The sequence below is a fragment of the Ranitomeya imitator genome, chromosome 5 (genome assembly GCF_032444005.1).
Source record: "Ranitomeya imitator isolate aRanImi1 chromosome 5, aRanImi1.pri, whole genome shotgun sequence".
Classification (NCBI taxonomy): domain Eukaryota; kingdom Metazoa; phylum Chordata; class Amphibia; order Anura; family Dendrobatidae; genus Ranitomeya; species Ranitomeya imitator.
This window is the reverse complement of record NC_091286.1, coordinates 704,172,284-704,194,630: the sequence shown is the minus strand read 5'-3', so window position 1 is coordinate 704,194,630 and position 22,347 is coordinate 704,172,284. Positions and strand designations below refer to the sequence as shown.

Sequence of the window (22,347 nt, the reverse complement as noted above, 5' to 3'; positions counted from 1 at the left end):
CATAGTCGACTTTCAGAAGGTTACTTCTAGATATGGCATATCCGGACAATGTGCTGTCACCTTGTACAAAATAGACTCCCGGCCTCAGGTAAGGTTCACACAACTGCGTTTTTGCTGTATTTTTCTAGGCGCGGTTGCTGGCTCAAGCACAGATGTCATGGTCCAAAATAACAGTATTGGTGCAGGTATGAAGTTCTTACTTTGGGCTTCAAGACTTGAAGTCAATCTGGGAAATGCTGTAGTAATACCGTGGTGTAAAACCTCTGTAATCCAGTGCCCAAATGTTACAGTGCTTTGCGAAAGTATTCGGCTCCCTGGAACTTTTCAACCTTTTCCCACATATCGTGCTTCATACATAAAGATACCAAATGTAAATTTTTGGTGAAGAATAATTAACAAGTGGAACACAATTGTGAAGTTGAATGAAATTTATTGGTTGCTTTAAATTTTTGTGGAAATTCAAAATCTGAAAAGTGGGGCGTGCAATATTATTCGGCCCCTTTACCTTAATACTTTGTTGCGCCGCCTTTTGCTGCGATTACAAGTCTCTTGGGGTTTGTCTCTATCAGTTTTGTACATCGAGAGACTGAACTTCTTGCCCATTCTTCCTTGGCAAACAGCTCGAGCTCAGTGACTTTTGATGGAGATCGTTTGTGAACAGCAGTTTTCAGCTCTTTCCACAGATTCGCGATTGGATTGTGGTCTGGACTTTGACTTGGTCATTCTAACACCTGGATACGTTTATTTGTGAACCATTCCATTGTAGATTTTGCTTTATGTTTGGGATCATTGTCTTGTTGGTAGTCAAATCTCCGTCCCAGTCTCAGGTCTTTTGCAGACTCCAACAGGTTTTCTTCAAGAATGGTCCTGTATATGGCTTCATCCATCTTCCCATCAATTTTAACCATCTTCCCTGTCTCTGCTGAAGAAAAGCAGGCCCAAATCATGATGCTGCCACCACCATGTTTGACAGTGGGAATGGTGTGTTCAGGGTGATGAGCTGTGTTGCCTTTACGCCAAACATATCGTTTGGCATTGTTGCCAAAAGGATCGATTTTGGTTTCATCTGACCAGAGCACCTTCTTCCACATGTTTAGTGTCTCCCAGGTGGCTTGTTGCAAACTTTAAATGACACTTTTTATGGATATCTTTGAGAAATGGCTTTCTTCTAGCCAGTCTTCCATAAAGGCCAGATTTGTGCAGTGTACGTGTCAAGCCGTAAACGGCGATAAAGGGGCAGGACGGCGTACTGGAACCCGCACCTGTCCCTACCACTTAAATGGGACCCTGGCGTTCCCTTATCTCGGGGGTACCTGTGATGGTTAGGAGGCCCGAGCCACCAGCGTATCCCTGTCTCCTGTGCAAAGGAGGTGGACTGCACCAGTGTAATAATACAACAAATAACAGGGTATACAGACAAGGTAACTAAAAGACTCAAACTCACCAAATGCTCACACAACCACAGAGGAAACACAGAGAAGAAAAGAGAAGGAATAAACTTAGGAAGGAAAACCGGTTTAACATGCAACCAAAACTGCAGCACCAATCTCTGTAAATAAACCTCCAACTCCAACACTACGCTCCTTCAACCTCCAAGCCGGGCAGTAGAACTGATCACTGACAATAGCTGAAGTCAGGACTGGGTCTATATAGAGGATCAGATTACAAAATCCCCTTCAGCTGAGAGACCCAGCTCTCAGCAACTGAGCAATAAGGTTAACTTCTGCACTGCTGGCACAAAGCAGCTAAGTCAGAATACAGGTGAAGAGCTTCTGTTCACTGTGTGTGAACGAGGCCCAGAGCGCTGCGGTTCTCTGGAACCTCTCTGTTGCGGTAGCCCCGTGACAGTACGACTGATTGTTGTCCTCTGGACAGACTGTCCCACCTCAGCTGTAGATCTCATGGGCCTCTTGGCTGCATCTCTGATCAGTCTTCTCCTTGTTTGAGATGAAAGTTTAGAGGGACGGCCGGGTCTTGGTAGATTTGCAGTGGTATGATACTCCTTCCATTTCAATATGATCTACAGGTCCTTCTCAAAAAATTAGCATATAGTGTTAAATTTCATTATTTACCATAATGTAATGATTACAATTAAACTTTCATATATTATAGATTCATTATCCACCAACTGAAATTTGTCAGGTCTTTTATTGTTTTAATACTGATGATTTTGGCATACAACTCCTGATAACCCAAAAAACCTGTCTCAATAAATTAGCATATCAAGAAAGGGTTCTCTAAACGACCTATTACCCTAATCTTCTGAATCAACTAATTAACTCTAAACACATGCAAAATATACCTGAGGCTTTTATAAACTCCCTGCCTGGTTCATTACTCAAAACCCCCATGATGGGTAAGACTAGCGACCTGACAGATGTCAAGAAGGCCATCATTGACACCCTCAAGCAAGAGGGTAAGACCCAGAAAGAAATTTCTCAACAAATAGGCTGTTCCCAGAGTGCTGTATCAAGGCACCTCAATGGTAAGTCTGTTGGAAGGAAACAATGTGGCAGAAAACGCTGTACAACGAGAAGAGGAGACCGGACCCTGAGGAAGATTGTGGAGAAGGACCGATTCCAGACCTTGGGGAACCTGAGGAAGCAGTGGACTGAGTCTGGTGTGGAAACATCCAGAGCCACCGTGCACAGGCGTGTGCAGGAAATGGGCTACAGGTGCCGCATTCCCCAGGTAAAGCCACTTTTGGACCATAAACAGCGGCAGAGGCGCCTGACCTGGGCTACAGAGAAGCAGCACTGGACTGTTGCTAAGTGGTCCCAAGTACTTTTTTCTGATGAAAGCAAATTTTGCATGTCATTCGGAAATCAAGGTGCCAGAGTCTGGAGGAAGACTGGGGAGAAGGAAATGCCAAAATGCCTGAAGTCCAGTGTCAAGTACCCACAGTCAGTGATGGTGTGGGGTGCCATGTCAGCTGCTGGTGTTGGTCCACTGTGTTTCATCAAGGGCAGGGTCAATGCAGCTAGCTATCAGGAGATTTTGGAGCACTTCATGCTTCCATCGGCTGAAATGCTTTATGGAGATGAAGATTTCATTTTTCAGCACGACCTGGCACCTGCTCACAGTGCCAAAACCACTGGTAAATGGTTTACTGACCATGGTATTACTGTGCTCAATTGGCCTGCCAACTCTCCTGACCTGAACCCCATAGAGAATCTGTGGGATATTGTGAAGAGAAAGTTGAGAGACGCAAGACCCAACACTCTGGATGAGCTTAAGGCCGCTATTGAAGCATCCTGGGCCTCCATAACATCTCAGCAGTGTCACAGGCTGATTGCCTCCATGCCACGCCGCATTGAAGCAGTCATTTCTGCCAAAGGATTCCCGACCAAGTATTGAGTGCAGAACTGAACATTATTATTTGTTGGTTTTTTTGTTTGTTATTAAAAAACACTTTTATTTGATTGGATGGGTGAAATATGCTAATTTATTGAGACAGGTTTTTTGGGTTATCAGGAGTTGTATGCCAAAATCATCAGTATTAAAACAATAAAAGACCTGACAAATTTCAGTTGGTGGATAATGAATCTATAATATATGAAAGTTTAATTGTAATCATTACATTATGGTAAATAATGAAATTTAACACTATATGCTAATTTTTTGAGAAGGACCTGTATTGCACAGTGCTCCTTGGGATGTTTAACGTTTTGGAAATCATTTTGTATCCAAATCCGGCTTTAACCTTCTCCACAACAGTATCACGGACCTGCCTGTTGTGTTCCTTGGTCTTCATGATGCTTCACACAGAACCCTGAGACTATCACAGAGCAGGTGCATTTATACGGAGACTTGATCACACACAGGTGAATTATATTCATCATCATTAGTCATTTAGGACAACCCTGGATCATTCATAGATCCACAATGAACTGCTGGACTGAAAGTAAAGGGGCCGAATAATATTGCACGCCCCACTTTTCAGTTTTTTAATTTCCACAAAAAAATTACAATAACCAACAAATTTCATTCAACTTCACAATTATGTTCAACTTGTTGTTGATTCTTCACCAAAAATGTACATTTGGTATCTTTATGTTTGAAGCACGATATGTGGGAAAAGGTTGACAAGTTCCAGGGGGGGGCGAATACTTTCGCAAGGCACTGTACATCTCCTGATGAAGGACTTATTCTATTAGGGTATGGTCACAATAGGCGTTTTATCTTTTTTTTCTGCAGCAAAACTTGAACTCTTGGCAGAAAAGAAGCAGTGTCAAAAATGCATGTTTTTTGCTGCATTTTTCTGGATCCCAAAGTTCAGCTTTGCTTCCAACACAGGTCACCAATAGAATACATATGTTCATGAAAAAAAAAACACACTCAAATGTAACAACTGAGGGCAGTGAATTAATATGGAATAATTTACCTAAGACATTTATTGGCAGTGCATTGAGTTTTTAGGACACTTTTACTTTCACACTTTGGTCTGCCATCGAGTTGCTCAGGCATTGTTCAATCTCACACCTTGGTTGGCCACAGGCATTGTCCAGTCTCACACCTTGGTCAGCCAATGTTTACTTTGTATGCATCATTAATTTAATGAAACTGTACTAATCCCAAGGGCAAACTCGGGGGACCAAGACAAGATGGTAATCTTGGAAAAATCACAAAAATAAATGGGTTTCATAAATTGCTGTACTTGCTTTTTTCATCACCCATTCCTTTCAATGAGTGAAAAAAAAAACGTTTAAAGTAGTGGCAGGCTCTATGTCCAAAAAAACAAGCAAAGCACAAAATACTGATGACAAAAAACAAGCTATGTGCATGAGATTTCTGAATTCTCATAGGCTTTGCTGCTACTGTAAAACACAGCTGAAAATTAGCATTAAAAAAATACAGTAAAAAAAAACATGAAAACCACCTAGTGTGAACTTAGCCTTAGCCCTGAGCAGAGCAATCCAGTACAATGGTGGCTGGTCCCATCTCCTGCAACAGGTCTCACTAAGGCTGGTTTCAGACTTGCGTTTGGCAGGGTACAGATGGCAACCTTATTCTTCTGTTAAACCCCGCCCACTGCCACGCCTCTTCAGCTCCGCCTGCATGCATCCTGCATACCCTATCTTTAACATTGAGTATGCAGGCCATGCGGATGCCTCCGCATGCGTTGTTCTGATGCTGTGCTGATCTGCGTCGAACGCAACATGTTGCGTTTGTTGCGGTCGGCGCAGCATCAAAAAGACGCATGTGGAGGCATCCGCATACATCCGCATGGCCTGCATACTCAATGTTAAAGATAGGGTATGCAGAACGCATGCAGACGTAGGCAGGAAGAGGCACGGCAGTCGGCGGGGCTTAACGGAGGAAGAAGGCTGCCATCCACAGCCCTGCTAAACGCTAGTGTGAAATCAGCCTTAGGTCCTGAGGCACAGTTATCATCATTGCTAATTCCAGGTGACCATCCATACACAAAGTGCGAAGTTCATCGTTCATTGGATTTTATGATCTCTGGTACAGACTGTCTTAACCAATCATATTAGGTCCATTAGTGACCCACCATCCCACACATGTCTATAGTCTATCTCTAATGCTAGAGAGGAGAGCGAGAGAAGATTCAAAAAGATCTAGACAAATTGGAATGGTTTTTAATAGAGATAAATGTGAAATTGTACACCTGGGCAAGAAAAATGAAAAACGCAAATACAGAATGGGAGGAAAAGAACTAAGCCATAATAAGTGTGAAAAAGACTTGGGTATACTAATTGATCACAGACTGAACATGAGTCAACAGTGTGATGCAGCAGCAAGAAAGGCAAATACAATTCTAGGATGTATTAACAGAAGTACAGAGCCTAGAACACATGAAATACTTATCCCCCTCTACTCCCAGATGAGGCCTGACCAAGGAGAATACTGTGTCCAGTTCTGAGCACATTGTAAAAAAGACATTGAAAAACTGGAGAATGTTCAGAGAAGAGCGATCAGAATGGTGAGCGGACTGCAAAGTACAAGTCCTTCTCACTAAATTAGAAGATCATCAAAAATATAATTTATTTAAATTCTTCAATAGAAAAAGTGAAACTCATATTATATAGAGTCATTACACACAGAGTGATCTATTTCACGTGTTTATTTCTGTTAATGTTGATGATTATGGCTTACAGCCAATGAAAACTCAAAAGTCATTATCTCAGTAAATTAGAATTAACAAAAACACCAGCAAAGGCTCCTAAGCATTTATAAAGGTCCCTTAGTCCATTTCATTAGGCTTCACAATCATAGGGAAGACTGCTGACCTAACAGATGTCCAGAAGACGTCACTGACACACTCCACAAGGAGGAGAAGCCACAAAAGGTCATTGGTAAAGAAGCCGGCTGTTCACACAGTGCTGTATCCAAGAATATTAATGGAAAGTGGAGTGGAAGGAAAAAGTGTGGTAGAAAAAGGTGCACAAGCAACCGGGGTAACCGCAGCCTGGAAAGATTAACAAAGGAGCGGACTGCTGCTGGAGTCATTGCTTCACCACACACAGACGTCTCCAGGACATGGGCTACAAGTGTCGCATTCCTTGTGTCCGGTCACTCATGACCAATAGACAACGCCAGAAGCGTCTTACCTGGGCCAAGGAGAAAAAGAACCGGACTGTTGTCAGTGGTCCAAGGTGTTTTCAGATGAAAGTACATTTTCCATTTCATTTGGAAATCAAGGTCCCAGAGTCTGGAGGAAGAGTGGAGAGGCCACAATCCAAGCTGCTGGAGGTCTGGTGTGAAGTCTCCACAATCAGTGATGGTTTGGGGGCCATGTCATCTACGGGTGTAGGTCCACTGTGTTTTATCAAGACCAAAGTCAGCGCAGCCGTCTACCAGGACATTGTAGAGCCCTTCATGCTTCCCTCTGCCGACAAGCTTTTTGGAGCTGGAAATGTCATTCTAAAGCAGGACTTGGCCCCTGTTCACACTGCCAAAAGTACCAATACCATATTTATATACAACAGTATCACTGTACTTGATTGGCAGCAAACTCGCCTGACCTTAACCCTATAGAGAATCCATGGAGTATTGTCAAGAGGAAGATGAGAGACACCGGACCCAACAATGCAGACGAGCTGAAGGCTGCTATCAAAGCAACCTGGGCTTCCATAACCCCTCAGCAGTGCCACAGGCTGATCGCCTCCATGCCACGCCGCATAGATGCAGTGGGCTTGCGGTCACATCATGGACGATGAGACTCAATATGGCCGCAGGATGCCGCACGTGCGCAGATGGAGATCGCGGCGGCCATTTTTCTGAAGCCCCGGGCAGCAGAGCACTCCATCTGCGCATGCGTGGCCTCAGGAAGATGGCCGCCCCCACCGATAACCAGGGGAATAGCGCAGATCGCGCTCTTTTTCTTCACCTGCGCAGTGGATTCGGCAGTTGGGCATGCGCTAACCACTACGCCACCAACGGAAAGATGAGCAAGATCTGGGGGAAGAAACAGCAATGTCACCACGCCCATTCGACCAGACCAGCCTGATTGACAGGCGAAAAACGGCAACTTGGTAAGGTATTTCGGCAGCATAGGTGGGGAATCAGGGTACACAAAATACACTATTGTAACACACAGCTCAGGCCCTATTTAACGGTATTTTTAATCACAATCTGAAAAAACGGGGTGACAGGTTCCCTTTAAAATTATTGAATCTGTCCAGTTACTTTTGGTCCCTTTAAAAACTTGGTGGCACATGTTAAGGAGCTGAAACTCCTAAACCCTTCATCCAATTTTAATGTGGATACCCCTCAAATGAAAGCTGAAAGTCTGAACTTCAACTGCATCTGAATTGTTTTGTTTAAAATTCATTGTGGTAATGTCTATAACCAAAATTAGAAAAACGTTGTCTCTGTCCAAATATATATGGACCTAACTGTATGTAATTATTTAGCATAATATGTGCAAAAAATCTCCAATATTGCATTCTAAACATGAAGCTGCAGTGTAGTAAATATCCCCATGTATTTGAAGTGCAGTATAGACTTGAAATAGATACGAGAATAAAAAAGGAGGTGAAACCGACCACTACTAAAAGGTCCAATTTTATTATAATATAAACGAGACACATATGAGACCAGAACCTGTCAGGAGTAATTACATGATGGATGTTGAATGATGAGGAGACAAAATGACCATCACTCAGACATGACAGAGACCAGTGCAGACCCAAATGTAAGAGGACCACACGAGAACAATGGCTGCTTTATCATTGACCCACGGTGGGACTCGGAGGGCTGCAATCCCCCCAGAGAAGCAGCAGAGAGCGGCTCGGGGGTACATTGCTGACCACTGCAATAATATCAAATTAACATTTACCCATTGTAATAGCAGCGCGGGATTGGCTACACCCTGCACCGAGCAAGTAGAGGAGGCATTGTGCCAACACGGGCAGGATATACCTTATTACACCCGAGCCAATCTCTGCTGCTTCTCTGGGGTAATTGCAGCCCTCCGAGTCCCACCGTGGGTCAATGATAAAGCAGCCATTGTTCTTGTGTGCTCCTCTTACCTTGTCCTGGTTTCTATCATCTCTGGGTGATGGTCACTTTGTCTCCTCATCATTCGATATCCATCATGAAATTACTCCTAACAGGTCTCATTATGGGTCTCGTTTATAAGAAAGTTGTTCCATTATTTAGCAGAATATGTATCACCCCTACTCTGGAACTCTCTACCCCAACTTATCAGACTCTCGCCTACCATCGAAACCTTCAAAAAGAACCTGAAGACCCACCTCTTCCGACAAGCCTACAACCTGCAGTAACCACCGATCAACCAAACCGCTGCATGACCAGCTCTATCCTCACCTACTGTATCCTCACCCATCCCTTGTAGATTGTGAGCCCTCGCGGGCAGGGTTCTCTCTCCTCCTGTATTCTCACCCATCCCTTGTAGATTGTGAGCCTTCGCAGGCAGGGTCCTCTCTCCTCCTGTATCCTCACCCATCCCTTGTAGATTGTGAGCCCTCGCGGGCAGGGTCCTCTCTCCTCCTGTATCCTCACCCATCCCTTGTAGATTGTGAGCCTTCGCGGGCAGGGTCCTCTCTCCTCCTGTATCCTCACCCATCCCTTGTAGATTGTGAGCCTTCGCGGACAGGGTCCTCTCTCCTCCTGTATCCTCACCCATCCCTTGTAGATTGTGAGCCTTCGCGGGCAGGGTCCTCTCTCCTCCTGTACCAGTTATGACTTGTATTGTTCAAGATTATTGTACTTGTTTATATCATGTATACCCCTCCTCACATGTAAAGCGCCATGGCATAAATAATAATAATAATAATAATAAGTCATCCTGATCCCCCCTGGGACTGATACTACTCTTTTTTTGGGATCGCACTATTTTATCATATCCTATTATATATATTTGTACTTAGTCTGTGGTAAACATCTGCCCTTAATAAAATATTGATATTTTGAGATACATTATTATGACTCAAGTTCTCCTCATATTTAATAGATGCAGTAATTGATGCACAAGGAGCCACAACCAAGTATTGAGGGGATTTACTGAACATACATCTCAGATTTTACTAGCAATTTTCAGGCTGGTGTTATAAAGTATTCTAATTTACTGAGATAATGAGTTTTGGGTTTTCATTGGCTGTAAGCCATAATCATCAACATTAATAGAAATAAACACGTGAAATAGATCACTGTGTGTGTAATGACTAGAATATAGGAGATTCACTTTTTGTATTGAAGAATTGAAATAAATTCACTTTTGGATGATACGATACGAAAACTATTGATCCCGTGGGAAATTATGGATGATATTCTAATATAGTGAGAAGCACCTGAATACACCAGTATGGGGGACATGTACACCAGGATGGAGGACATGTACACCAGGATGGGGGACATGTACACCAGGATGGGGGACATGTACACCAGGATGGGGGACATGTACACCAGGATGGGGGACATGTACACCAGGATGGGGGACATGTACACCAGGATGGGGGACATGTACACCAGGATGGGGGACATGTACACCAGGATGGGGGACATGTACACCAGGATGGGGGACATGTACACCAGGATGGGGGACATGTACACCAGGATGGGGGACATGTACACCAGGATGGGGGACATGTACACCAGGATGGAAGACATGTACACCAGGATGGAAGACATGTACACCAGGATGGAAGACATGTACACCAGGATGGAGGACATGTACACCAGGATGGAGGACATGTACACCAGGATGGAGGACATGTACATCAGGATGGAGGACATGTACACCAGGATGGAGGACATGTACACCAGGATGGAGGACATGTACACCAGGATGGAGGACATGTACACCAGGATGGAGGACATGTACACGAGGATGGGGGACATGCACACCAGGATGGGGGACATGCACATCAGGATGGGGGACATGCACATCAGGATGGGGGACATGCACACCAGGATGGAGGACATGCACACCAGGATGGAGGACATGCACACCAGGATGGAGGACATGTACACCAGGATGGAGGACATGTACACCAGGATGGAGGACATGTACACGAGGATGGGGGACATGCACACCAGGATGGGGGACATGCACATCAGGATGGGGGACATGCACATCAGGATGGGGGACATGCACACCAGGATGGGGGACATGTATACCAGGATGGAGGACATGTATACCAGGATGGAGGACATGTACACCAGGATGGAGGACATGTACACGAGGATGGGGGACATGCACATCAGGATGGGGGACATGCACATCAGGATGGGGGACATGCACACCAGGATGGGGGACATGCACACCAGGATGGGGGACATGTATACCAGGATGGAGGACATGTACACCAGGATGGAGGACATATACACCAGATGCAGGACATATATACCAGGATGGAGGACATGTATACCAGGATGGAGGACATGTATACCAGGATGGGGGACATGCACACCAGGATGGGGGACATGCACACCAGGATGGGGGACATGTACACCAGGATGGGGGGACATGCACACCAGGATGGGGGACATGCACACCAGGATGGAGGACATGTACACCACGATGGAGGACATATACATGAGGATGGAGGACATGTACACCAGATGCAGGACATATACACCAGGATGGAGGACATGTATACCAGATGCAGGACATATATACCAGGATGGAGGACATATACACCAGATGCAGGACATATATACCAGGATGGAGGACATGTATACCAGGATGGAGGACATGTATACCAGGATGGAGGACATGTACACCAGATGCAGGACATGTACACCAGGATGGAGGACATATACACCAGATGCAGGACATATATACCAGGATGGAGGACATGTATACCAGATGCAGGACATATATACCAGGATGGAGGACATGTATACCAGGATGGAGGACATGTATACCAGGATGGAGGACATGTATACCAGGATGGAGGACATGTATACCAGGATGGAGGACATGTATACCAGGATGGAGGACATGTATACCAGGATGGAGGACATGTATACCAGATGCAGGACATATATACCAGGATGGGGTCCAGGAGAAGGGACATATACCAGGATGGGGCACAGGCAGGATAAATGTCATAATACCAGGATGGGGAGGCCTCGGTCCAAACCTGGCACAGCAGCACATAGGACACTAAATACGCCATAATGGTGTAGCCACTGAACCACGGTCCTGACATTCTTCATGCTCAATACCACAAACAGTAAAACGGTCAGAACTGATTTTCACAAAAAAAAAAATGTACAAGTTACGTGAGCGCAGCAGCAATATCGGGGCGATCTATGCTCACACGTTGCATCTTTTATGCATTTTTGTTACCTTTTCTATGCAAATTAAAAGCTGTGCTTTACAGTATCAGCACAAGATGTGGGATTTCAGAAATCTCCGCACAGTGTTATTTCCTTACTGAGTGTGAAACCTGCAGCTTCTCAATTCTTTCAGCATTTTTGCAGCATTTTTTTCCCCATCATAAGCACTGAGTTTTTGCAGCATTTTTGGTGAAGAAAGTGCAGGTACAGCAGGATGCTTAGCCATGTATGTTTGTGATGTTCCCAGTGTCGGTCTCCTCACCTGAGTATTGATGACAGGATTACAATTTTTTTGTCCAGAATATCCACTAATTTTTCAGACATAAAAAACTTTCTTTTGTAAACGATTTGATCAAATTGCCCTTAATTCCCAAATGTTTTATTTTTTCACATGCGTCTTGCATTGGTGCTCTGACACCTTGTATTGGTCCTCGTAAAAGGTGGAAGCAAAGCTGAACTTCTGGATCCTTTAAAACGCAGCAAAAAAACACAAAAGCAAGGAGCAAAAACGCCGTCAAACCTACCTTTTTGTAAGCAGCTTCTTTACTGCCAAGAGAACAGGTTTTGCACGCAAAAAACAGCAGCAAAAATGCAAAGTGTGACTGCAGCCCAACACGGCCGCTGTTCAGATGAACCTTTCCATAGATTACTGCGACCCATGAAGAGCCGGGTGATAACAGACCTTCAGGTACCGTCCTTTCAGCATCTGGACGATGGCGTTGCAGGTTTCCGGGATGATGACGCCCAACGCCTGTGGCGAGATCGCAGTTGAAAATTTCAGGTCCTCGAAGGATCTCCCGGTGGCCAGGAAGCGCAGCGTGGCCACCAGCCTCTGCTCCGCCGTGATGGACTTTCTCATGCAGGTGTCCTGCTTCTGGATGAGCGGAGTGACGACGCGCAGGAGGTAGTTGAAGCTGGCGTCCGACATCCGTAAAAAGTCCTTGAAGTCATTGGGGTTGTTTTCTTTAATCTCTGGGTTAAGTGTGGGGTTGGCCGAGCAGTCGCGGCTCTGCAGGAAGTCCTTGCTCCAGTATGCCCTCTTCTTCCTCTTCTTCTTCTTCTTCTGCATGCAGTGATGGATCATAGCGATGGCAATGGCTGCCCGGGCCCTGCGCTTGTTCAGGAGACTCATGCTGAGCTCAGCACCCTGTGCTCCTTCCACCACACAGCAGAAGACACAATGAAGCTTGAGGAGGAGGAGGAGGAGGAGGAGGAGGAGGATCTGAGGTCACTTCCTGTCCTGCCTGGTGGAAAGCCCAGCTGTGAGAGGCTCAGGATGAAGGAACTAGACCTTGGTCCTCACAAGCCTGGAGCCCCCGGTGTAAGAGCTGTGGGGTAGTAATGGTGCTCCTGACCTGAGTGTGATGGGTTTCTATGCCGCTGTCAATATTCCATCAATTGCAGTTTACTTACACATCATGCATGTATGTATTTGTAACTGATTATCGTGGGGTGACCTGTGGAGGTGACCATTGTGGTAGAGGCAGTGGCACAATACCTGCTGCTACAACAAAACCCCAAAACAATTAGGGTACGTGCACACCATGCAGATTTAGTGCAGATTTTTCTGCAGCAGAAACGCTGCAGAACTGCACTGTGATTAAGGCTGTGTACACATGTTGCAGTTTTTTCGCGGGTTTTTCGCAGTTTCCCCGATAAAAAAAATGCTATAAAACCACAAAAAACGCATACAATAAGCATCCCATCATTTAGAATGAATTCCGCGTGTTTTGTGCACATGATGCATTTTTTTCCATGAAAAAAACGCATCGCGGTAAAAACCGCAGCATGTTCATTAATTTTGCGGGGGTTTTTTTTGCAGATTTCCCACTACACAATGCATTGGGAAGTGTCCAGAAAAAACCGCGACAAAACCGCGGCAAAAACGCATCAAAACCGCTGCAAAATTGCGGCAAAAACGCATGCGGTTTTCTTGCAGATTTCTCGCAGAAAATGTCCGTTTTTTCTCAGGAATTTTCTGCAAGAAATCCTGAACGTGTGCACATAGCCTTACAGTACAATGTAAATCAATGTGAAAAAAAATGCTGTGCACATGATGCAGAAAAATCTGCGCAGAAACGCTGCAGATTTTAAAGAAGTGCACGTCCCTTCTTTTGTGCAGTTCTGCAGCGTTTCTGCGCCCCTCCATTATAGAAATCCACAGTGGTAAAATCTGCACAAAAAATGCATAAAAAAATGCATAAAAAACGCATCTGCGCATCTGCGGGAGATGCAGATTTAGTGCAGAAAATTTTGCACCACATTTCCTATGTGTGCACATAGCCTTAGGCTATGTGCACATGTTGAGGATTCTCTGCGGTGCAGAAACGCTGCAGATCCGCAATTTATTTACAATGTAAATCAATGAGAAAAAAAAAAAGCTGTGCACGTTGCGGAAAATCCGCTGCGGTTTAATAGAAGTAGCATGTCACTTCTTTTTTGTGAATCTGCAGCGTTTTTGCACCCATTCCATTATAGAAAACCGCAGGGGTAAAAAACGCAGCAAATCAGCAAACAAACCGCAGCCAAAACGCACAAAAAAACACGACAAATCCGCAGGTGCGTTTTGTGCCAGGAGAGGCAGAATCCGCACCAGAAATTCCTAAGCCTCATCCGCAACGTGTGCACATAGCCTTACTAAATTGTTTTTTATCACCGTTTCACCACACCTGGAACTTTCTCCCCAATGAATGATGTCCCCTAAAATCACAGCTTGTCCTGCAAATAACGAGCCTCGCGGAAAAATACAAAGAAAAGCGAGATGAGGTTGAATAAAACGAATGTGTAAAAGAAAAGATTGTGCAAGGAAGAAAGGGGTTAATTAAGAAAAAAGGGTTAATAAAGATTAGTCTCTGTGGAAAAGTCTATTAAGGTTTAGTTATAAAAGAGCTGCGTTGGCCGGGAATCGAACCCGGGTCAACTGCTTGGAAGGCAGCTATGCTCACCACTATACCACCAACGCTTACGTAAAGGGAACTGTCATTTCACTCTGTTCTGTACAGAATCTCCTCCCTGAGTGTGTTCTGCTATTCCTGCTCTCTCCTCTGCCTATTATCTCTAACCAGCTCCTGCTCTCTCCTCCCTGTATCTGATCTCTCGTACCTGCTCCTGCTCTCTCCTCCCTGTATCTGATCTCTCCTACCTGCTCCCTCCTCCCTGTATCTGATCTCTCCTACCAGCTCTTGCTCTCTCCTCCCTGTATCTGATCTCTCCTACCTGGTCCTGCTCTCTCCTTCCTGTATCTGATCACTCATATCCGCTGCTACTTCCTCCTCCCTATATCTGATCTCGGGTACATTCTCCTGTTCTCTCCTCTCTGTATCTGATCTCTCTTACCTGCTCCTGCTCTCTCCTCCCTGTATCTGATCTCTCGTATCTGCTCCCTCCTCCCTGTATCTGATCTCTCTTACCTGCTTCTGCTCCCTGTATCTGATCTCTCATACTTTCTCCTGCTCCCTCCTCCCTGTATCTGATCTCTGGTACATGCTCCTGTTCTCTCCTCCCTATATCTGATCTCTCATACCTGCTTCCGCTCTCTCCTCCCTGTATCTAATCTCTTGTACCTGCTCCTGCTCTCTCCTCCCTGTATCTGATCTCTTGTACTTGCTCCTGCTCTCTCCTCCCTGTATCTGATCTCTTGTACTTGCTCCTGCTCCCTCCTCCCTGTATCTGATTTCTTGTACTTGCTCCTGCTCTCTCCTCCCTGTATCTGATCTCTCGTACCTGCTCCTTCTCTCTCCTACCTGTATCTGTAAGAGGGTGGTGCTGTTATGGACAGTAAGGAACACGCTGTCACTTTAAGAGACTGCACTCCCTTGTCTGGTGGAATGGAATGTTCTGCTTCTCCCCTGCAATAGATTGTGTTTATGAGCTGGTCTGTGCAGATGGCAGGGGTGGAGCCTGAAGAGCCTATGTGAGCTGAAGCTGCTGCAGAGAGAACTTTGTGCTGAAGTTGCTGCAGAGAGAACTTTGTGCTGTTTTCTGCAAGAGAGGACCCACAGCCTGTAACGGAGTGGACTTATGAAATTTGACAGACTTTTCTGGGTGCAGCGAGAGTGGCTGTTTTGTGTGAGTTTGAGAAGCCACGAAGATACTGAGAAATGGGATTTACTATTTCCAGAAGCACCTCCAGGACCCAGAAGCAATAAGAAGACCACGTTTCACGGAGCTGGCAGAAAGCTGTGTGCACCTCTGTACTAGAATGTTGGGACTGGATCTGAGTCCCCAACATCACCGTGAGTCTGTTCCTGTTTGGGGCACATGTTAGGTCCTTGTGTAGGTTTCAGTAGTCAGTACACGGGAGCCATGTCGCCTGCTTAGTAAAGGCCAGGGAGGTTATACGTAGAGTAGCATCATTCTTTGTTTATTGTTTGCATTTACTTGTGTGACGTATGTTGATTCTTTAATAGTTGGAGCACCAAGCTAAAGAGTATAACTTTTATAAATTGTCTATTGCCCTTGTAAGCCCCTGTTTGCATCTTCCTCATCCACTTCATTCCTTGCCTTCCAATAAATCTATCCTTTGTTGTTTTCACCTCATCTTGTGTACGGTAGTCTTCCTGCACCGTGGTGGTCCCCCGGCCATCGCTTCAAGTGGCGCTGCGAGCTGGGTACTGTCACCAAGATGGAGGCAGCAGACAGCAACGGTGGGAATGCTAATGTTAATGGAGAAGCTGTGGGCATTGGTGGAACCCCTGCAAGGACACTCCCTATGGGCACCATATTTAGTGTGCTACCAAAGTTTGATGGCAAGAATATGCCGGTGTCCCGGCTGCAAAGCACCCTGAAGATTTATAACCTCAACCCAGACCTTGAAATGGACATTGCTTTAACTGCCCTAGAGGGGGAAGCCCGCAGAAACATCTGCCTACAACCAGAACTCACCTGCAGTACCCTGAAGGGGCTAGTGAAGTTCCTGGAAGAGATCTACAGCGAGACTGCTAGCGCCGGACACCTTCGCGCCAAAATTTTCTCTAGGCTGCAGCGGGAAGAAGAAATTTCTCAGTATGCAACAGCACTGCAAGAAGTGTTAGCGGAGGTGCAGAGAAAGGAGGCGGATGGATTTGGCGGCATGGGCTCTAAAGACCCGATACTCCGGGAGCAATTCATTCTGGGACTGCACAGCATATCCTTGACGCAAGCACTGTCAGAACGGGTCCGGGCAGATCCGCCTCTTACATTTCGTCAAATCCTGGCAGAAACGGTGGCCCGAAGTAAAGAAGAAAGCTATGCGTCTGGAGTGATGCGTGTCCAGGGCGCCAATACCAGAGGGGACCCAAACCATTAGGGGTGCTGGTCCTAGTGGTGCAAGACTTGCAGCAATCCCTTGTCAACGTGCAAGAGAAACTGACCCAGATGGAATGAAGAGTGGGGGAACTGCAACAGTCTTACCCACCGTACTCATGCAACCATTCTTCGGCCCAACCAATAAGGGATCAGTGGGAGCAAGCCCCCTCCCGTCCCTGCGAGACAGCGAAAGAAACCCTCACAATTACAGCTCCTTCCGGTTAGAGCTCCTGGCCCTGGTGTGGGCCATGACAGAGCAGTTTCCAAGCTTCCTGACAGGTACCAAGATTCAAGTTTGAACAGACAATAATCCCCTGGCCCACCTTGAGAATGCTAAATTGGGGGCCTTAGAACAACGGTGGGTGGCTCGCCTAGCCAAATTTGACTGATGGGCTGTCAAGAGTGACTGTGGAGACTCCAATGGGGGATCTCGATGAGCAACTTGAAGAAGAGGAAACCCCAGACTTTCGTATGTTTAAGCCCCCAGTGGTTGCGGCGCAGTCAAGAAGGGAGGCCTGCGCATTACCCCAGTCTCTGGGGAGAACCAATGAGGAATGGGGATATGTTCAGGATGGAGACGAAGAGCTGAGACAGATGAAGTGGTGGGTAACTCCACTAAAGAGGACTACGGCCGTTTCACCAAAGGGTGTCGTTGATTCGAGACCATCATCTCCACCAGTAAGTCGATTTTTTTTGTCTTTGTGCCATTCAATGGTTTCTTTTTTTCTTTGTGTTTTCTAAACTTGACTCTTGATTCATGTGCAGTTATTTGCATAAGAATGGCAGTGTGATCAAATGGAATCGTTCTATGATTCTATGATTTACGGCATAAGCTGAGATTTGTTTCCAGACTCGACTTTTCTGTAAGTCATCCATGGTATCGCCCATATTTCTGATGACTGCTTTACATCTGTGCAGCATGGAGTCACCTAACATTGGATATTCCAACCCACGCCAACTACTTCACTCCACAGGTCTATTGCATTCTTAGGTTTTGTGTCACAAACAGCATTTTTGATGTCACTATGAATTCTCCATTGGATTGAGATCTCGGGATCAGTTCATATCATCAGTCTTGTCCGTCTGGACCCAGGATGTTGTCCACTTGCTGGTGTGTTTGGGGCCCATTTCAAGGACATTTCTTCTTCAGCATAAGGCAACATGACTAGTGATGAATGCGCACGCTTGCTTGATTTAGTTTGTCGGCATAGCTGGATGATTTGTGGCTGCTAGACAGGATAGGGAATCCACACATGTATTGAAACTGTCAAGCAGCCGCAAATCATTCAGCTACATAACCTAAATCTCCGAGCACGCTGAAATACTCAGAGATCACCCGAGCATGCTCGGAGAAACTCAAGTAACGATTATACTCGCTCATCACTAAACCTGACCTCTCCCAGTGCTGGGACATAGTCACACTGCTCCATGGTGCCTGGTATGCGATAGATAAGCCCCACACCATGAAATAAGCCCAACTCCATCCCCACAAGGCTCCGCTTGCACCTCCTTGTCTTCACACTGGACTGGGGTCTAAATTCAGTGTTTATGGGTGGTCTCATGAACTGTCTGCGGTCTTAAGACCCAATAAGAACAATTTTGTTCTCACGTCTTCATAGAACGTTCCGCCACTTCTCTTTAGGCCGGTCAGTGTATTGTTCAGCAAACAGTAACGTTTTCAGCACATATCTTTTTTCAGCGATGGTACTTTACAGGAGTTTCTTGGAAATAGTTTGGCTTCACGTAGGCGTCTTCTGATGATTTTCTCTGATCTCCCTGGAGCCGATCACAGGACGCTTCTCTGCTATTCTTGTGACTATGATCTATGTGGATGGTCGTATTTCTTTTCCTTCCACGTGTTTTGGGTATTTTTGGCCATTTTAAAGCATTGGAATCTTTTTAGCTGAGCAGACTATTATTTTCTTCCCTTCCTTATGTTTTCTCCTTTCTCCAATCAACTTCTTGATCAAAGTTCTTTCTCCTTCGGGCAATGACTGGAACGACCCATTTTGCTCACTGAGCGCGGGCTGAATCCAGCAGCTACAACATCTTCCTTCTTTACGTAAGCTCTACAATTGACACCTGTGTCTTCACAGAATGAATGCTATTAATCACCAATGCTATTAATCAGTACACCCCCTTTCATTGACTGAGTCAATTCCACCCAATAAGCAGTGCGAATGTCTTGACTGTGGATTCTGGTGGTCGCCCATTTCTTGCCTACTACCAGTCATGAACTTTCTCCCATGTTATATGATATTTTGTGCCGGTAATTAACTGCTTTAGTGATGCTAGACTTCTAGTATTCTGCACATAACTGTATACACTTTTGTAGGGTTGTCATGAACATTAATTTTTCAGAGTCCTCAGTGGTTGAAATGGCAGCTTTCGAGACTCAGAAGAGGAGTCTCGAAAGCTGCAATTTGTTACCACCTTGTCAGTTCACCATTAAGAGTTATCAACCACTCAGGACTCTGAAATCTTAATTTTTTTCTATCTACTGGTTAACACAATACAAAGATATATTTTTCCTGTATAGGATTGTCATTAAATCGAGGGTCACAATTTGACATCCCCCATTCAGGGTAAAGCCAGAGCAGCGGGACGTATGGACTGAGCAGCAGGACGTATGGACTGAAAAGCGAACCCTCCCGTGATATTTGCCCTCTTTTGGGTTTGTTTCCACGTTCAGGAAACGCTGCGTGTTTGCCGCTGTGTGGGGCCGCAGCGTCAAACACGCAGCGTCCAGATGTTCCCGTATAGTGGAGGGGATTTTATGAAATCCAGTCTCCACTATGCGTGGTAACACGCATCCGGCGGCCCTGCGACTCCGGACATGCGGCGCGTCTTTTAAGATCACAGCATGTCCGTGTACCTTGCGGCGGTGCAGCGTATACCACAGGGCCCTATGGTGGGGTGCGATGATCCCGGATGTGTGCTATGAACACATCTGGCATCATCACGTCACAGAAGTGGGCGCCGCTCCGACCAAACCGCCGGCCATCCTGAAGGTGGACACGTACCCTTACTGTGAGGTTGGGGAGTAGAGCTGACTCTGGAGGAGGTTACACAGTAACACAGATACCGTCAGCTGCTCTCTCAGCCCTCCCATATGGTCTAGCGGTTAGGATTCCTGGTTTTCACCCAGGCGGCCCGGGTTCGACTCCCGGTATGGGAAGATGTATTTTTTTTTTCCCTAATAACATATATTGTTTTATTTACTTTAGTACATTTATTTGTTTATTTTTAAACATGTAATATCGGAGAGGGATAAATCATTTCTACATCAGGTCACGGAAGCAAAGGCCTATCATCCGCAGGCCTGACAAATCATCCGCAGGCTTGACAACGGCAGACATCACACATCATGCAGGAGGAGGGAATGCGAGCCTTCGATAGCTCAGCTGGTAGAGCGGAGGACTGTAGTGGAGCACAGACATCCTTAGGTCACTGGTTCGATTCCGGTTCGAAGGACATTTTTATTTTTTTTTTTCTTTATTTAGTTTTACCTTTTTTCTTTAAGACTAAAGTTCACAAAAATTTTTACTGCAAAACAATTCAGTAGAAACAGAGAAAGAAAAAAAACCTCCAGATGATTCTTTATGTGATCGACTTACACGCTGCGCCTGTATTAGGGTAATTACGGCAGCTCTCGCGGCTCCGTCCTCCGCTCCTTCCTTTGTGATATTACAGCCCGGTTTTAGTTTTGCCGAGTTGTTTAAGGACAATTAGATGGTGAATTACCGGAATTTTTATAATAAGGTGAGAAAAATGAATCTCAAATTAATAATTTAAAAAAAAAAAAATTCACAAAACAAAACACATAAAATAAAGCTTCAGTTGATCGTTTAAAAGTAAAAAAAATATAAAAGCATGAGAAATAAGAAAAAATACGATTTTAACCTACCAAATCCGTGATCTTCATGCATGCTGGGGATCTGCTATTAGGATAATTAAGGTGGCAGAGTCTAGGGCTGTGTCCTGGAAGTCCTGAGAGCTCAGCATTTCCTTTTTTGTATTACCCAACCCCCACAATGTCCCTCACAACGTCCCCGCATTGTCCCCCACAACGTCCCCCATTGTGTCCCCCTCACCCTACGATAATCAAAGAGATAAGGTGGGCTCATGCCCCAGCTGTAGTCGTGGCCGAGTGGTTAAGGCGATGGACTAGAAATCCATTGGGGTCTCGCCGCGCAGGTTCGAATCCTGCCGACTACGTGTATTTTGTTTTTTCCCTCTTGACTCCGACATCTGTGACTTTACCGTAGGACGACACTTGTATGATGAATGACGTCTTTTGTGCTATATTTTTATTGTTAGATGCACAGGTATCAGTGACTGGAGCCGCGGTACTAACGGTTCAGACCAATTCCAATAATAATAGAATTGATCTCCTCCTCCCTCATTCATGGACAGCACTGGGGAGCAGCAGGGCCCGGATGAGCCCCAAAATGGGACGTTCAGAGGATCAGTAAGCGGAGAATTCATTTCTTCAAATTATTTCAATTAACCCGAGCATCTTTTAGAATAATCTTCAATATTTCGAAAAAAAATTGTATCTTAATTCATATTTGGAAAAAACAATTTGAGAAAGCTGTAGAAATGAGCGAATTGCTTCTGAATGTGTCAGATTGGTTTAGAATTTCCCCAAATTTTTTTATTTCACAATAATCTGAATTTTGGGCCATTTGCTTAATTCAAATCGGCCATTTTGCTGCACTCGGAATTAACAGAAGGGAGATTAAAAAAAAACAAACTAAACAATTCTAGTCACCTTGCACCAGCCCTCACCTGTCCAGTCGAGCACCTCACTCTGGTCTGCTGGTGTCTTCTCCAGCCACATCCCAAAATCTTTAGCCTCTCCTTACTGACTGGAGGTGTGGAGCACGGAATAGAGATATGAAGCATGGACTGGTGATGTGGAGCACGGACTAGAGATTTGGAGCACAGACTGGTGATATGGAGCACGGACTGGTGGTGTGGAGCACGGACTGGTGATATGGAGCACAGACTGGAGATGTGAAGCACAAATTGGAGATATGGAGCACGGACTGGAGGTGTAGAGCAGACTAGAAATATGGAGCACGGACTGGTGATGTGAAGCACAGACCAGAGATTTGGAGCAAGGACTGGTGATGTGGAGCACGGACTAGAGATATGGAGCACGGACTGGTGGTGTGGAGTACGGACTAGAGATAGAGAGCAAAGACTAGAGATATGGAGGACAGACTGGTGATGTGGAGCACAGACTAGAAATATGGAGCACGGACTGGTGATGCGGAGCACGGA

At 45.5% G+C, this 22,347-nt stretch overlaps 1 protein-coding gene and 2 non-coding genes across 3 annotated transcripts in view; 2 read left to right on the top strand and 1 right to left on the bottom strand.

Moving 5' to 3' along the window:
• Nucleotides 1-12,966, bottom strand: part of LOC138638867 (putative nuclease HARBI1) — a 42,324-nt gene extending 29,358 nt beyond the window's left edge. The window contains exon 1 of the mRNA XM_069728564.1: nucleotides 12,455-12,966. Within this exon, the coding sequence (XP_069584665.1) occupies nucleotides 12,455-12,904 (450 nt within the window). The 5' untranslated portion in view covers nucleotides 12,905-12,966. The remainder of the gene's footprint in view (nucleotides 1-12,454) is intronic.
• A 7,198-nt stretch (nucleotides 12,967-20,164) lies between these two features.
• Nucleotides 20,165-20,236, top strand: TRNAE-UUC (transfer RNA glutamic acid (anticodon UUC)). The gene has a single exon. It is a non-coding gene; the product is annotated as a tRNA-Glu (tRNA).
• Nucleotides 20,237-21,194: 958 nt separating this feature from the next.
• TRNAS-AGA (transfer RNA serine (anticodon AGA)) lies at nucleotides 21,195-21,276 on the top strand. Its single transcript has one exon. It is a non-coding gene; the product is annotated as a tRNA-Ser (tRNA).
• Nucleotides 21,277-22,347: the final 1,071 nt, after the last annotated feature.